Source organism: Periplaneta americana, chromosome 9 (assembly GCF_040183065.1).
Source record: "Periplaneta americana isolate PAMFEO1 chromosome 9, P.americana_PAMFEO1_priV1, whole genome shotgun sequence".
In the NCBI taxonomy this organism is placed as follows: Eukaryota; Metazoa; Arthropoda; class Insecta; order Blattodea; family Blattidae; genus Periplaneta; species Periplaneta americana.
Genome location: NC_091125.1, coordinates 118213741 through 118232798, shown reverse-complemented (window position 1 = coordinate 118232798; position 19058 = coordinate 118213741). Strand labels below are relative to the sequence as shown.

Genomic DNA, 19058 nt, shown 5'->3' with positions numbered 1-19058 from the left:
GAGTTATTTTCGATAGTAAGTTAACATGGAGCAACCATTTGAAATACATTTCTGAAAAAGCTCGTAAAAGATTCTCCCTTCTAAAAAGACTAGCAGGAAAGAAATGGGGATGCTCTAGGAATACTTTGAACACTACATACAAAATGTTTATACAGCCAGTGCTGACATACTGCGGAGAAATTTTAATTACTTCACCTTTCATAAACGACATGGAATATGTTCAAAACCAAGCTCTCAGACTCATTACTGGTGGAATCAAAACAACGCCAATAGATTCTATGAGATTCCTCACTAATATTAACAGCATCAAAATGACAATAGAAGAAAAAGCACTGATTCAATATGAAAAACTTATCAGGAAACAATTGGCATTCATACCGTCCTCTCTGTAGATTGAAAACTCAAAAAAGTTTTATATCCATTGTTCAAGAATTAAAGCAGAAAATCAATATCCCGAATTTAAGAGAAAACTTACAAATTTAACCAAACCCTTTAACTCTATTAAATATAGAATATAATCTAAATTTAACAGAAGAAATACTGAAATCAAAAGTAAGCACTGAAATAATGAAACAATTGAATAATTTCAAGGGAAAAATTGTTCCGGGGCCGGGTATCGATCCCAGGACCTCTGGTTGAACGTACCAGCGCTCTGCCAACTGAGCTACCCGGGAACTCTACCCGACACCGTCTCAACCTTTCCCTTTATATTCACACAACTCGCATGGGCTGACGAAACGCCAGAGACCCACATCGAGTGCACACAAACTCTGCGTGACTTGAAATTGTGGTTTTCTGTTAACGTACACAGTGACGTATATATTATGCAAATTACTCGTGTGCACTCGATGTGGGTCTCTGGCGTTTCGTCAGCCCATGCGAGTTGTGTGGATATAAAGGGAAAGGTCGAGACGGTGTCAGGTAGAGTTCCCGGGTACCTCAGTTGGCAGAGCGCTGGTACGTTCAACCAGAGGTCCTGGGATCGATACCCGGCCACGGAATAATTTTTCCCTTGAAATTATTAAAATCTGCTTTACAGGAAGCTTTACCTGAAAGATTAGATTTGCATAATGAAACAATTGTCTTTAGAGACAATTAATATTAGGTACCCTCCACAAAACTGGCTTCATTTATACACCGACGGATTCTTGATCTCCAGAGAACAAGGTGCCGGTGTTACGTGCTGTCTCTTCTCACTTTATAGATCTCTTGGATATGGAACAACAAGTTTTGATGGAGAAATCGTTGCAATAAGTGAAAGTCTCAGGAATCTTCTATTTCACATCAATAAATTTAAGAATGTAGTTATATTGTCAGACTCCAAAGCAGCTATTGTATCAATAGCCTCTAAACACACACCTTCATCTCAAACAGCAGAAATAACTAAAATGCTCTCTCAATTAATATCACTCAATAAAAGAATTGTATTCCAATGGATATCATCCCATTGTGGAATCCTGGGAAACAAGAATGCGGATGCACTAGCAAAGAAGGGCAGCACTGCTACTTACAGACCTGTTACTAAATCTATGTATTACTTTGTGAAAAGATTTATTAAATCTACATACTTAGACTTCAACAAACAAAATTTGATAACACAATCTCAAGGGAAAAAATGGAACTCTCTGCTTCATAATCTACAGTTAATTCCCGATTTACCACGAAAATCGTCTGTAGCTGTTTTTAGATTGGCAACAGGCCATGATTGTTTGGCCAAACACCTGCATAGAATTGGAATATATCAGTCCCCTAACTGGCCATTGTGCAACTCAAACCAAGAAATGGATTCGGAACACCTCAAAATCTGTGCTTCAGTGGCTGACCATGATAAAATCTTTGAAAAATATTGGAGTGCAAGAGGTCAAATGACTTTATTGTCAAACGCCTGGCATTAGAAAACAACAACAACTTCAGTTCCGCATTTTCATAACAACTCCAACTATAATTTACATTCGAAAACTTCTCTCATATATTCAATCGCATCCTTGCAGCAACTTAACCTTCAAATCATCTGAAGTAATAAAGAAACATACTCTGACGATATACTGAAAGTGTTATATAACGCTGTCACTTAAAATCATTCATGACACTGTATCGTATAGTTCTCAGTGAGTCACCCCAACATATTTTTCTGCATGAATCACATTTCAATTCACACTTCACCTGTGACTCAGTCCTTCCACTATTCATAACAGGGAAGATCAGCACATGGCACACAGTCCCAATGAACCACACTGCAAAGTTTGTTTGGATCCGATTACTGATTGTGACAGAGCGTAACCTAATCCATACAAATATTTTATCTGTGTATCGTTTTGTAGTATCTGCTATATCTCACCTTTGGCTAAGAGGAAATCTGAAAATGTTTTGGACTTCGGGAAGGTCGCTCCTTCATGGATTGGTGGACCAAAAACAGGCACTTCTTTCGATCTGCTCACTGCAACACTTTTAACAAAACACAATCACACATAAAATTGGGAACTTCCTTTATATTCGACAGAAATTACTTTAATTCTTACCAATTAACATAAAGAATTCAATTCTGGAAGTAATGCCTGTAGATCATTTTGCCATTACACATATTACTCGCGAGAAATGGATCTATCAGATGGGGAAACAGAAGTATTCCGAGAAATCCTGCCCAAAACTTAAATTTCACTTAGACTTAACAGGATTTAAACCCGAATCTCCAGCGTGGCAATCCATTATATTAGCCATTTGGTCAACTGTACTAAACTTCTGAAAAAGATCATCCACATCCTCTTCTATGTTTGCTTTTTCCATACCATTTAAAGTAGGCTAGTTCTGTAATATCTAAGAAGTATAAATACAAAACATTTCATAATTGTAATCTTCATCTTACGATGTTTGGTGACGTATACACGTCCGTTGATGTAACATATTAATGAATTTAAATACTATTATAGTCACAATCATGCCATGGTAGGTTGTGAAATTTTTCTTTCATACCATGGCATGATTGTGACTATAATAGTATTTAAAGTCATTTCATAATTGTTTTAAAAATCAGGTAAAATACTTTGTGTGTATAAAATAGTCAGACGTTAATTCATTTCTTTTCATTCATATTTTGAAAATGTAACATAATTATTTTAATTCATGAAGACATCAATTAAGGTTATACATGCATGCATGTGATTAGTAGTGAAAGTTGTTTTGTGCAAATATTATTGCAAATATATCACTATAATATATTCAAACGAAAATGGAGAAGATGAAACTCTAATACAATATTGGAAGCAAGCTTCATTTGTTTCAACCATTAGGAAACAAAAAGGCCAAAAGTTGTTATCAAGTTATTCTTTTCAACACCACCACTATACTGGGTGTTCAGTTCAAAGTGTGTCATGGCTCGCTGTATGCCGTCATGTGGCTAGCCGATGAGCCTAGAGAATTCAATCTTCCTACACTTCCGCAGAGGTGTATAACGTATGAGGTACAGAAGTTGCCTAGCAAGTACGGCGTTCATTCTGAAGAGTATGTACCGATACGTACGGTAACGCCGGTAGTGGCAGGAATGTGAACTGTTTGGAAATACGTACTGTCGGGATATGGGGAGAGGGTTAAGACAATTACTTACGTATTTGTTGACATTAACTTCGACGGTCAACATGGACACGGAGCATTTGATTTGTGTTGTGGAATGTTACCGTACGCAACCGATGATAAATACCCTGCGTACGACTTGCCGGCGCAAAACACAGTTTGAAAGAGATTATGGTAGCACACAGACCGTACAGACCGCCATCTGTTGCTACGACGTTAAAGTTACACCGTAAATAATAGGCAACTTCTCTAACATATAAGCTGAAACTCGCTTCAAATCGGTGACCCAACAACAGTGACGTCATGACACACTTTGAAATGAACACCCAGTAGTTGTTTTCAGATTGTGCATTTGGAATGAAAGTTTATTATTTATACAAAAATTGTTGAAGTTGCAATCAAACTTTCAAACTACTGTTGAAGAAAGCAATTTCAACAGTACCATGAACACAACATCATGTCCACTCCTGTGGAGTAACAGCATATCTGAGCATGAAATGAGTGGACTCCGATTCAAATACTGGTTAGGGTTTTCACAGAGATTTTCCTCTTAAACCATTTGAAGCAGAATTGCTGAGCAACTTTCGGCATTGGACCTCGGACTCATTTCGTCTTCATTAATTTCAACTTCATCTATCATCTTCAATAGCTTCAGATCAACCGGAAGATATGACAGATGAATGTGGTGCCACTGAATCGCCTATAGGAGCCATCTATCTGGAAGAGCTGCATAAAAAGGGGTTTCCACAGTAGACTATGACAGACCAGGTATCTGGTAGCTTTGTGTAGCTCCCTCAGACAGATGGCACCATGGTGAATCACGGTATCTAGGGCGCTGTGATCTTCAGGTCAATATAGGATGCAGCAGGACACAGTATGTGATTTACAAACAGATGCTATCAAGCTAATAAGGCTGCAGAATATCAACAGAGAGACTCTTTCAGACTTAGATATCATAGCTGAATTGATAAGATGGCACCAAGCAGAGAATCACGTACTTACAGGGATGTTGTTCTAAGGACTTCAACAATCATCCCACAATAAGGAGATCGGCACAATAGTCCTCAGGCTGTGGTGCAAGCCTTCGGGCCCTCCTCAGAAAAGGAAAAGGAAGAAAGACAGAAAGAAAAAAACACAACACCATATGCACTATCTACTTGCCCCACTATTATATAATTGAAGTCTTACCGGTACTGTGTGTTATCTGAGCAAGGATTGACTGCACGCACCACAATGAACACGTGCTGGAACTGTGAACGAATATTCTTTGGTGTGAACGGCTGAGCACCAGGCTCCTGGAAGACTATGGTCACAATGTCGTTGCCTATGTGACGTTTACGTAACAGCTGCTGACGGTTGTTTGGCGTGAATGGAAGAAGTGTTGAAACGTGGAACATAATCTCACAGTCCTGGTATTGTGAGTACACTGAGTACAGACCTGTCGAGTCCGCTAAAACACACAAAAGAACGAACATTTTCTACAGTTACTTTAAAATATATACTGTATTTAAACAAAATCTTCTTTCAATGTCTTTCATATTATTATAACAATAAGGCATCTCATCCAACAGAGCAACTGACTTTGGACTGAAAAATCTCAGGTTCAATCTCAAGAGGAAAGAATTTTTTATTTCTACTTTTTAATAATGTGTATGTAGAACTTCTTCTGGAAAGAAAGAAAACCCAGTACATGTGCAGACCAGTTCCTTGCCTCCCTCACATAAGCCCGCCATTGGTCCCTATCCTGTGCAAGATTAATCCAGTCTCTATCATATCCTACTCCCCTCAAATCCATTTTAATATTATCCTCCCATCTAGACTCAGCCTCCCCAAAGGTCTTTTTCCCTTTGGTCTCCCAACAAATACTCTATATGCATTTAAGGAATTTAAGAATCGATATCAGGCAAGGCTAAACGTGATCAAGGATGAGAATGGTGATTTGTTTTTGCAGACTCTCATTCAATCCTGAACAGATGGAAAAACTATTTTGGGCAACTACTAAATGTACATAGGCCAGATAGAAATGTTCGGCAAGAAATTCAAATACAAACTGCTGAGCCATTTATACCCGAACCCAAACTTTCAGAAGTCGAAATTGCAATAGAAAATCTGAAAAGTACAAGTCTCCAGGTATCAATCAAATTCCAGCAGAATTAATACAACCGGGTGGAAGCGCATTATCTAGCGAAATTTATAAACTTATACTTGCTATTTGGGAAAAGGAACTAATGTTACCCCTCCTGTTCTATAAAGACTAATTACGTTGCACATACCAAATAATAATAATAATAATAATAATAATAATAATAATAATAATAATAATAATAATAATAATAATAATAATAATAATAATAATAATAATAACACAATTCTTAAATAATATGGCAGGGATCTTTGATAAGAATTCATCAGCCTATTGGTGCTGAATACACAAACTCACTAAACACCTACATTATTCATTAAAATTATAAGCCAACTATGTTCAAAAGAAAAATTTTGGGTTTTACATCGGGTATTTGGATGTAATGTCTCCAACGTTTCAGACCTACTTGAGGTTCCATAATCAGATTAAAATAGAACAAGATATGAAAATCGACTAGGTACTCTTTTTGGTCTGTTAAACCAGTTGTTTGATTAGCCAAGCATAACACGCCCACAGACTAGGGCACCCTTCATGCCCAGTACTATATTAACCTGATGATGGAACTTTTAAGATACAAATGCTAGAGCTATTGAATCTAAATATATGTTGTAAAACCTAAAACTTTTCTTCTAAACCTACATTCCATTTTTCTTTCTAGTCGATTATTTAACAACACTGTACGAACTAGCAGGTTATTTAACGTCAATGGAATTGATGATAACGAGATGGTATTTGCAGATATGAGGCAGATGATTCACCAGGCATTATCTGACATTCGTCTTACAGCTGGGGAAAATCTCAGAGAAAAAAAAAAACAGATAATCAGACAAACAGGAATCGAACCCATGCCAGAGCACAGGATCAACAGGCAAACATGCTACCACCTGAGCTATGTTTGTGACGCCTACACTCTTTCCACATGCAGATGTCATCACTGTTTTATTAATACTGAAAGTAGCAGAAGTGTTATAAACTTCTAACGCCCATGCCTGATATGAACACACCACTGCTGTCAAATAATTTAAACTTGACATCAGTAATACTCACTCTTGTTGTCCAGGCCTGCTTTGTACTTGTCAAAACCCTTGAGCCTGACCCGTTGGCCAATTGTGTCCAGGAACTCGTGGAATGCTGGACCAGCCTCCTCGTTGTTGTACATCTCTTCCTCGGATGCCTGCCCTGCACGGCAGTACATGATGCCCACCTTGTAGTGATTCGTGAGGCCCTGCTCATCCAACTTCAGTAACTGGTCCTCTGTCTGTTGTGACAACACCCCTAACCTCAAACTGAAATAATTTTTTTCCCAGTTCCAGTATAAAAGTCATATTTAAATAAATACAGTAGTCTGACAAGTACCACCTAATTTGTTCATTTACCTCTGTTAATACATGAAACTATTTTTTTTTTGTGCTGGCACATTTGAAATTTGGTACAATTCCATTTTCTAATTATGGGAAAATTGTATTAATAGTAAAAGATATTATTTCCATTCAATGATACTGGAAACATAAATAATTATATTCTGCAGTCTCACGTTTTCGCCATTTCTATAATATCTGCTAATGGAATCTTGTGATTATTATAAATCAAGCTGTAATTAAAAATTCCTCTACATCTGCAGTTGAAACTTATACTGAACCATCCAGATCTTATAAATTTTTAGTGAACATATTGCATGTATGAACGTGTGTACAGTAAAATAGGTGTGAAATAAACGAGAAAGTGGACAAATTCAGTGACATTTATTTAGATAGTACAAATTGACAGTTATTATAAATGTTACAAAAAATATGAGTTTTCATATTAAATTTTAAAAAACTAATTCAACAGATTTTGTAGCTATCATGTGAATTTAAAACCTCCAGTAATACAAAAATTCCCAGTTCTAGTTCTGTTACTGTGCCTGTTCTGAGCAACAATACAAAGTTTTATGAATATAATTCAGAAAAACATCGACTTTCTCACCATGATAACTGAATTTCTGGGGCGACGTACTCCAGAACCTCCTTCGTGTTCAAAGTTTTGTTGCTGCTGGAGGCCTTTAGGTTCGGAATGACATCTTCCAATACTGACCCTCGCAGTGTGAAGAGCTATTGGTGAACAAAGTAAATAGTTAGTGCCTTACAAGTTCCTGTACACACACCAGAATTTTATTATTTCCAGACAAACAATAAGTCAGCGGGAATAAACAGTGTCTTTACACTATTATTTAAATATTTAATTTTACATTAGTAGTGATTTTAGATTGGCAATTTATGTAATTAGCATATTTTCAGGCTTCCAGCAGAATTTTACTAAAGTCTAATTTTCTCTTATTTGTATATAACTTCCCTATGATTTATTATACCTAATATTCACTAAATTACCTCCTCTAACACATATACATACTTCACATGTATAATATTAGACAAAAAAAATGACCGGCTGCTATACCCCAAGTCCCCTTTGGAAGGCCTCTGTTGATTTCGTGAAAGCTTAGGTTTACACCTAAACGAATTTCTTATGCAAGATTCCGCTCTGTTTTTCTTTTGTTTCGTTTTATTGTTGCTTTTTTCTGTCTGTTTATAGATAGAGTGTTATAAATAATCTATAACAAAGGTATATTCAGATCAAGTGTTATTTAAATAATCTATAACAAAGTTATATTCAAGAGGTAGGCTAAATTAGATGCAAAATAAACATCCTTTCCCCTAGTCGTATGAACCAAGCACTGCCCGAAAGTGGACTTAGATAAATTCATGCTAGGGGAGATTGGCCATTTTTTGTACTAAGGCTGTACATAACTAGAAATAAATTTTATCACCAGGATCAATCATTCATTTAAACAATTGGACGGTATACAGGGTTGTTTCTGATAACGAATTTGAATGACGTCATGTGCGTCAGGAATCACACCGACAGTTGAATTGCGGCGAGAGGTGACAGACCAGTAGTGAGTGATTTCATAATCAAGAGTGCACGGTGTATCACAGTAGCAATGCCCAAGAAAATCGAGCCTTTTTGGGAGGAGTACATAACTCTTTCCGATGCCAAGTACAGTTACGTGAAAATAATAGGATCCTGCAAAAAAAGGTGGTTTCGTTATTTCCAAGAAAGGCATCTTGTGTGTACCTAATAGGACTGGCAAAGCTTGGATGAGATTAATTCCAGAGTGGAAAAAGCAAGCAAATTTACCCCCGTCACAAGTCGCCGCACCCCACGAGATGATACAAATTAATTCCATTCGAGCTTTACCAATCTTATTAAGTACACAGAAGATGCCTTTCTTGGAAATAACGAAACCTCGTTTATTGAAGGCTTCTTTTATTTTCAATTAACTGTACTTGGCATCGGAAAGGTTATGTACCCCTCCCAAAAAAGCTCGATTTTCTTGGGAATTTCTGCTGTGAGTCGCCGTGCACTCTGACTATGAGATCACTCACTACTGGTCTGTCACCTCGCGCCACAGTTCAGCTGTCATGTGACTCCTGATGCACATGATGTCATTCAAATTCATTATCAGAGATCGGAAACAACCCTGTAGTCTATTCCGTTCTTCAAAAATTTTGAATGAACTTTAAGACATTCGAAAAGAGCAGGGTAGGACTACCAGGTCATGTGGTCAGAATGGTACAAGACTGCAGCATAAGACGATATAGGACAAACAAGGCAATGGACATGAACCCTGTTCTTATGAAAGAACTCAAATCTCCAGTTCTATGCCAGAAATTGGACTTGTAGTCGAGTATGCTACCATCACCCGTCTGAACAAAATATATATTAACGTTGTCAGGATATCGACAGTAATGTGAAATCTACCAACATTATCCCCAAACGTATTTCGCCTCCTCACCTAAGCAGCTAATCTACTTAAATGAGATGATAATTTAGTGATAACAAATTAATGGTGAAAAGAAAACGTATGGAAGGGTAGTGTTCCAAGAAAACCTGCCTCACGACAGCATGTCAGTCAGAAATCTCACAGAATTTACTGAGAACTAAATCATGATTCATTTGTGAGATGTTCGTTACAAAAGCCATGGCTGACTACTGTCAGGATGACAACAGGATTCGAATCACAGACTCCGCAATACGTGAACATTCCTTGCTGAAACTGTAGGTCCCCTGACAAGAGGAGCTATTACTGCCTGCGTTGTTTTACTGCACGAACAAACGACATGCCAAAATAAACTCGCGCTCTCCCAACTGTTGTAAACAGCACCGACAGCTGTTTCAGAAGGCGGAGGTCAAGGGGCACCCAACAAGTCACACATTGGTAACCACGATGACCTTCAAAAGAAAGCATTAAGTCATCCTCGTAGCACAAAAAAGAAAAGCGAAAATATCGAATATCTTACACTCATTCCACTTTTGCATTCACATGTATATTAAAGTAAACTGATTGCATAAATTCAATCCAACAACGTGCACTGATATAATTTGGCACTAATTCAATCAAACAATGAGGGGGAGACGTCATGTGTGTGAGAGGAAAGCATTGGTTGACGTACTCGAGTGACATTAGGGTTACACATCTTTGCATGCATAGCCTCAAACTGGCATTTGTCGGAAAGAGCAAGTGGAATGAGAACGGTAGGAGAAACCAATAGTACAGGAAGGCTGTTTCATGGCCACAATGTTCTAAAAATGAGCCACTGTTGAAACGCCAATTGCTTCGAAAGGTGGGTAGGTGGGTTGGTTCGTTGTTCGGTGGGAGGATTAATGGGTAGGTTTGTGATCTATGATAATGAACCAATAGAGGAATGAGAATGGCAGGAGAAACCAATAGTACAAAAAGCCTGTCTCATGACCATAATGTTTATCACATAAAAAGGTAAGCCAGGGTTGAAACGCCAATTGCTTCGAAAGGTAGGTTGGTTCGTTGTTCAGTGGGAGGGTTGATGGGTAGGTTTGTAAGATGATAATGGACCAATAATGGAATGAGAATGGTAGGAGAAACGAATAGTACAGGAAGTCTGTCTCATGACCACAATTTTCATCACGTAAAAAGATAAAGCCAGGGTTGAAACGCCAGTTGCTTCGAAAGGTGGGTGGGTTGGTTCGTTGTGAGGGTTGATGGGTAGATACATAGGTCAAGAGGTGAACAGGTGGACTGACGGACGGACAAGCAGAGATAGGAAGATGGATAGACGGACAGACATATTGTATGTAGGTAGACGATAGGTTGGTGAGTGGGCGGGTAAAGGCTGGTCCACAATAAACCGGGAGCGGAAACAACGAGAACGGAAAAATAGTTAAAACAGATGTATTTAAATGTAAGAATTTACAATTAACGAGAAGCTTGCCGGAATCCGGGAACGGCAACGTGAGAGTTGGCCAAGTTTTAACTTTACCGTTCTCGTTTCCGATCACAGCCTATTAGATTTATTCTGTTGTCATCAAAAAGTTATTTGGTCGTCGTATATTTTGCAGCGAAGAGGCCGTAACATAATTTCTTGTAACTAACCCAGAAATTCAGTAGAAAAACTTTCCATACATGCTACGTGTATATGTGACCAGACTACCACGTGAATTAAATTATTAAATATTCCGTGTCTTAAATTTCGAAGTTGGTTAACTTGTATTTATGTTGGCTGACTTATATTTATGAGAGAATGCCATTGGTCTCGTGAGAAAATGTCATTGGTCAAGAATACACAAATAACATCAGAATGCGTAATAACTACTTTACATATCGTTATTCATACTTACATATCGATATGCATAGTCGTTTCAGTTCTCGGTTTATTGTAAATAAAAAATTCTTCACGTTTTCCGTTCTCATTCTGGTTCTCGTTTCCTGTTTATTGTGGACCAGCCTTAAGTAAATGCGTAGATAGGGCAGAAAAACAAGCAGGCATTTATTATTTTTACAATATACAAGTTGTAAAGACAAAATATCGCGATGCTGCAAAAAAGATTTCGCGATTTTCGTGGAATTACATGTTCTCAGCATTCTTGATACCGAAAAAAAATGGTTATCTACATCTGCACCCTATATCCCTGTCCGTCTGTCTATGCACAACAATTTCTTCTGCACTATTGTTGATTTTATTCCTAATCAGGACCTAAGAGTCAATTTATCGGTAACAACGCACATGAAATATAACATATATTTTTTTTTAGGAAGAAACGAATGAATTTTTATTTGAAATGAACAGCACACAATGGTGACTCAGTTCAAGAATCGGTAGACTATTTTCTTCGTGATTTTTTGTATTGCGTAGAACAGAGTAATAAACTGGCAAAAGAGACGGTGAAGTTAGTATTGACGGAAAAGAAGTTAATTATTTCTTACCTCTCTCCAATGATTGGTATTTCACTTTATACAGTACACACATTTATTTATACTTTTATTTATAAGTTTTATCGATGTGTAGGCCCCTCAAGCTAGAGGAAAAATACAGCAGAAATCTTGAGAAGAAAGTGTCTTCTTGTGTAATCATTAAAGATTTGTAACAGTTATAAACCAATTCGTTACGCGTTATTGGTCCACTGAAGGAAGGTCTAATAAATTTTAATATCCACATCACTTTTAAATGCCGATTTTCATAAAATAGAAAAATAATATAAGAGATTATTACAATATACGAATAGTTATTTCACGAAAATTTGTGAAAAAATTATGTATCTATTTAAATCACACAATGTATATATTAAATCAAATGTATTACTTTTGGGTATATAAAAAAATTCTTTTTGTGGGCAATATAAGAAAAGAAAATGTAACATTTTCTTTCACTGATATAGTAAATTATTCTATTTACCTATGTCCTTTAAATGACAGTATGGAAAAGGAAAAGAATTGTTCTTAAAATGCGTAACGTATGTAATGTGAAAATGAATTCTTCCCGTAACACTGATTCTTATTAACGATTAATTTTAACCAATGTTATGGTGACAATGCAGAAATACAATAATGACAATATCTAGGAATCAATTCCTACTGTTATTATAACGTTTGCTTTACTCACCTCACTGGTACGTATGAGCAAACGGTACTGGTACGTGTGAGGGAGAAGTGCTGCCGATGAACTAGCAGAACTGGAGTCACCCTGTCGCTCCAACCGCTCCCGACGGATGCTTACAGCCACTGGGCCCAGGTTCTCATCCATGCCAAACCAGTTCTGGTGCTCTGCAAACGAAATTAATCCTCATCAACATTCCAGTCTAAAAGGGAGACAAGCCTTGTACAATGGTCACTCACTGTGTATCTGGGAGACCCACATTACTTGCATTTTTAACAAATTTTGATCAAACGTGGTACATAATTATGTACAACAGTACTCACACACACCTTAACTTCACAACTTCATTTCCTAAAAGATAAAAGCTGGACTCTGGAAAATTACACTAGGGAACAACTGTTCTGCGGTAAAAAAAGTAAGTTGGTAATTCGTATGGAAACCGATGCCCTGAGTCCTAAAATGATTTCATTTTTTATGCATCACGTCTCGTTTTGTCGCAATTTCAATTTTCCGATATTTATTGCCGCACAGTATTCACTATACATTAAGCCGAGGTGCCCCCTAGCTGATGGCATTAAATTTCCACAACTAAATATTTTTGTTCTAATATTTATCTCAGAATGATGTTTCATCATCCCATGCCCTATCACCCCATCCCCTTTCTCACTTTGCCGGAAAGTTGTTCTTTACAGAAAACCCTAATATACAGTTCTTAAATCTTTCAGTTGAGCAGCTGGCTTACTTCTGTGAACACATGTGAATTTTGTTACAGTGGAGTCCCTAGAATCGTAGTGCAAAAGCGTGATTTGAAAAACTGAATATGGCGAGTACATCAGGATTGCGTAGGAGACGGTGTATACAAAATCCTTAGACGTTTTGCTACATTTGTGGGTGTTATACGAGTATGTTCGATAGAAAAGTTCGTAAAATAGATTCGTTTGTAAAGAAGCTATATTTTGCTTACTTCAAAGTAAAAGTTGGTGACATGGAAAAATCATTTGCACCTCAAAGTGCCTGTAACAATTGTGTAGAAGGATTGCGTTACTGGTATGCAGGAAAACGGAAAGCAATGCCATTTGCTATACCAATGGTATGGGGTGAGCAGAGGAATCACTATGATGACTGTTATTTTTGTATGTGTAATGTTACTGGTTACAACAAGGAAAACAAGAAATCAATTAAGTATCCAAATCTTCAATCAGCTTTGAGGCCTGTTTCTCATGGGCTTACCTGTACCTACACCACCAGCAAACTTGGATGACAGTGAATCTGAAAACAGTTCCCCGAATGCAAATACTGAGATGTCTTCTGATCCAGACGAATTTGACAATTCACCAAAGAAATTTACCCAGCCCGAGCTAAATGATTTGTTAAGGGAATCAGGACTCACTAAAAAGAAAAGTGAATTACTAGGCTCTAGACTGCATGAGAAGAACATGTTGGCGCCTGGAGTTACTTTTTCGTGGTACAGGAATCGTGAAAAACTTTTCCGGAAATACTGTACACAGGAAGATAGATGGTATATTGTACAGTTGTGAGAAATCTACTAAAATAGTTGGGAGAGGAGGTATATGAGCCCAAAAGTTGGAGGGTTTTATTGATTCTTCGAAAAGTAGCCTTAAGGTAGTATTGCTTCTTAACGGCAATAAATTAGCGTCCATATCATTTCCACATTCTACAGTCCTAGTGGAATCATATGAAACATTAAGATTGGTTCTTGAAAAAATTAAATATCATGAACATGAATGGCAAATATGCAGTGACCTGAAGTTTGTTGGTTTACAATTGGGACAACAGGTAGGATGCACAAAATTTCCGTGTTTCATGTGCAAGTGGGACAGCAGGGCTAGGGACAAACATTGGAATATTGTATACTGGTCTGAAAGAAAGCAACTAACGCCAGGAGACAAAAATATTAACAATGTTAGGTCTCGTTACTCGTAAGAAAATCATACTCCCTCCGTTACATATAAAATTGGGAGTTATGAAGCAGTTTGTATAGGCACTAGGCAAAAATCTTCCTGCTTCCAGTACTTATGTACGAAGTTTACTTCTTTGTCACACGTTAAAATCAGGGAGGGAATATTTGATGGCCCACAAATTCGAAAGCTGATGATGGACCACAATTTCACCAGTACGATGAAAGAAACAGAAGAAAGTGCATGGAACGTATTCAAAGAAGTTGTGAAGAAATTTCTTGGTAACGTGAAGGATCCACGGTACAAAGAAATTGTAGGAAACATATTGGACAAGTTCAAAGTGCTCAGTTATAACATGAACCTAAAGCTTCACTTTCTAATGGCTCATATAGACTACTTCCCTGCGAATTTAGGAGCCCTCAGCGAAGAGCAAGGTGAAAGGTTCCACAGGATCTAAAAGAGGTAGAGCAACGCTACCAGGGACGTTGAGATGTAAATATGGTTGCCGATTACTGTTGGAGTGTTGAAGAGAATACTCGAGGACTTCACACACACTAAGATTCCATGGAAAGAGAAAAAGCGAAACCGAGGACGTCTAACATAGGCTACATTCTGAAGGTGAGCTCTCTGCTCTTATAATTTAGTTTAGTAAAATGTTTTGCTTGTACAGTATATAGGCTTAATGTTTCTGTGAATTCTTAACTGTTTATTTTATTGTTAAACATAGTAGAAAAAAATAGATGAACGTGTTAACGAATCAGGTACACAAAATAATAATATGATTTCTACGAACACACTGTAACATAATTTTATTTTGTGGCAAAATAACGTTTTGCTACATTGCCAAAAAACCTGACGTGGTACGGCAAAACAAAATGCATTTTTGAATTCAGCACACCGAAATTAGTAAAAGTTGCATATTTACATTTATACCGCAGAAAAAAAGTTCTCATTTGTTCCCTAGTGTTATCAGTGAAATGCTTATAAGCAGATTTGCTATGTCAAAGGAATAATATGAGAAAAAAATCGGTTTCATACAACGAGTTTTCAGAAGAAAAAAAAAGTGTTAGTAAACTTTCATAAAATAAGTGAGCACATGACGCCACCACCTTACATTAAATTTATCATTACTATGCACATATTTATCCAATTAAACATATATGCATAAATTTATATTATATTTTCACGCTTAATTTAAGACGTATTAATGCCTCAGCTTTCGTTTATTTTTGTGTGTAAGAGTAACTATTTTACTTCTATCAGGAACGTATTTAAGGGACGAATCCAGGGGATACTGTAATTTTAATTTTTCAAAAAATAAAATGAAAAGAAAATCAATCGCAGAAATACAGCGAAAAAGCTTATTCAAGTTTCCTACCTAGCAACTCTGCTCACATCAGTCATCCAGTTTCAAGGGCTGTGCGCGGAACAAAGCAGTAATAAAAGAGAAAGTTTCCACTTCTTCTGTAGACACCTCCCTTCTAAATTTCGCTACAATGTAATAAATACAACTTATTTTCCTCAGTAGCTTCTAGTTCTAGCTTAAGAACGTGCTTCCTTGTGTGCCAGTAAATACGTAAATATTTCTCTTATAGTTTTTTCAATATAGCTTGAACCCCATTAAATGTTCTAGCCACAGATGACTCAGGTGAAACTTTAGGACACTTTAGGTATTTCAGGGACAGAGCAGTTTCTCTTTGTGTATGATATGTCAACTCCAGCTATTGAGAGTATGGCTTAATTTCAGCTGAGGCTCAGCTCCTTAACGTCTCACCAATGACGAAAGAACTAATATCAGTTGTAAACAGTGTTGCAATCTCAAGTGTCGAATGTGAGAGGGGGTTCTCCGCAATGAACTTGATAATTACCCCTATAACCCACAACTTCATTCTAAATTATAAGGCTAATGTAAGTGGCATTTTTTTTTTTTTTTTGCATTACCCACATACTTTTCTAAGACTGTCATCAGCATCGTGACGGAAACGTGAAAGAGTCCGAAATTTTCCGTCTTTCTTTTCAGGTTTTGATAATGTTAAGAGATCACTATCTGTATCGCCTCTCAACTTGAATGTTCCAATCTATAACAAATGAGAGGGTAAAAAAAAACACGTTTGGAGATGAGACGAGTCAAGAAAGCGAACATGGAAATAGTGCGAATAATGAAAATATTATCCCAAAAAGACAACGTAGTTAGTTCGAGCATGAATCCTTCCCCCAAAATTAGTCAAAGATTTGAGCATTTTCGCTAAATTCCTCATGATAAGACCGGTTTAAAATATGTTTATCATAAGGTACAAGGAAAGTGACAACGTACTATATTCATTAAAGTCTATCTGTAAGGATTATATCTAACATCAATGTTCCTTCCGCCCATCTTAATGGGAAAATCCCATCCTTACACATTTGAATGCGTATAGTGTCTTTTCTCAGTTTTAGAACTTTGGTTTATACAGGGTGTTTAAAAAATACGGGGCATAATTTCAGGTATGTATTTCCCACATGTAAACAATCAAAATAGTTCATTACAACATGTGTCCGGAAATGCTTCATTTCCGAGTTATGGCCTTCACAACATTGAAATTCACCGGAACGTTTTTCTTTCCGCAGGTCGTTGTCATTACAGAAGATGTTCAAAATGTCCACCTCCTACTTGAATACAAACCTCACATCGATGTCTCATTGACCTGCGAACACGATCCCAAACTCCAGGAGTATTGCGTATGTCCTCAGAACATGCCACAATTCGATTCCGAAGGGATTCCAAATCAGGCACCGGAGACGAATAAACCAATGATTTTAAATGGCCCCACAAGTAGAAATCGAGAGGGTTCAGATCAGGTGAGCGTGGAGGCCAAGCAACTGTGCCACCTCTACCTATCCATCGATCAGGAAACCTTCGATCCAATGGAAACGGTAATAGAGACGTACAAATGTCTTCCGATCTGGACATTGTCGCTGTGGGTACCTCTCCTGGTACAAACGACGAGCCAGCGCAGCATTGCCGTCCGCCTTACCGTACATGAAGTGTATCTCTGCCAGCTCTTGATTTGAATACATGTCGCACAGTCTAACGCCTACACAACACTGAATGTAACCTTCGCCTCGGAATGAACTGTCAGAGTGCCCTCTTAATGTCTCCTTTGACGGCAACGATCTGCGGAAAGAAAAACGTTCCGGTGAATTTCAATGTTGTGAAGGCCATAACTCGGAAATAAAGCATTTCCGGACACATGTTGTAATGAACTATTTTGATTGTCTACATGTGGGAAATACATACCTGAAATTATGCCCCGTATTTTTTAAACACCCTGTATACAAATCTTGAACAAAGAAGTCCTGTTCGAATCGAATAACAGGCCAGAAATTGAGCCAGAAAAATAAGGAACGTCTTTCAATTCCACCACTGCATACAAAGGACTGAATGTATTGTGGATTACGATGATCAAAACCAAGACTTTCCAGTTACTAGCTAAGGATCGGCAGGCATATTCTTTTCAAATACAAGATAATATAGGATTGGGCAGATAAAACCGGCCCCTCTCATCTCATTTGCTTATTTACAAAACAACTCTTTACATTACAACAACAAACAGAACAGTTTATAAATCATTTGTAAGTTACAGCAAGTAACAAGCAACAATGTAACTAAACATGCGGAAGAAAGAATAACCAACATAATTCCAAATCAAATGAAAGGAGATGGGGCGGTTTTATCTACCCATCTCTCTATTAAAGCGATATCGAAGCAATGATAAACTGAGAGTGGTAGGGAAAATCTAAGTAACATTTTCGGAAAAGGTTATTCTTATTTTATTCACCACAAATTCGAAAAAAAATCTGTCAATAGGAACATAAAGAACTCTAATCCTCTGTCCACTAGCCGAGTATGTTCTATTGAAGAGGGCACTTTAGACTTACGTTCCGGCGTCTTGGACAATTATTGTTCAACAATGTCCGCAGCTATGGCGACCAGTGCTCGTCGTGTTCAATCCAAGGAAAACAGGACCATGCCGCCATACAACAAGATAATTCAATTACAACAACAATTAGAGTGTAAATGGTAATGGACGAGATGGACGAAGACGCAATTTCCGGTTCTGACAGCACTTGTGAGAAAGGGAAGGCACAGCTTTCATTATCGCACCCCCAGCTGATCCACTACATAGCAGAGTTTCATTAGACAATTATCTGAGCAGACAAACGCGTTTAACGGCGCCAATCCAACCCTTACGACCATCAGTCAAAGAGTCCGGCTCATATTATTTAACGCTACATTATACGATAGTAAATTGAATTATATCATTACAACATTAATACTCTCTCAAACCCAACGTACGGGAATGACTGCCAAGTTCATTCTATGCGGATTATTAATAATAGGAATTACTGACTCTAAGATTCAATATTAATACGCGTTAAAAATCTATGTTAAAAAGCGACGATTCTGACATATCCATGGATATAAACACAGCAGTCGACTTC

General features: G+C 37.5%; 1 protein-coding gene across 1 annotated transcript in view; it reads right to left on the bottom strand.

Moving 5' to 3' along the window:
• LOC138706424 (signal-induced proliferation-associated 1-like protein 2) overlaps window positions 1-19058 on the bottom strand; it is a 267880-nt gene that overhangs the window by 24425 nt on the left and 224397 nt on the right. The window contains exons 4-8 of the mRNA XM_069835715.1: window positions 12664-12824; window positions 7676-7800; window positions 6758-6996; window positions 4756-5017; window positions 2339-2445 (exon numbers count right to left, since the gene is read on the bottom strand). Coding sequence (XP_069691816.1) covers window positions 2339-2445; window positions 4756-5017; window positions 6758-6996; window positions 7676-7800; window positions 12664-12824 — 894 coding nt within the window. The remainder of the gene's footprint in view (window positions 1-2338; window positions 2446-4755; window positions 5018-6757; window positions 6997-7675; window positions 7801-12663; window positions 12825-19058) is intronic.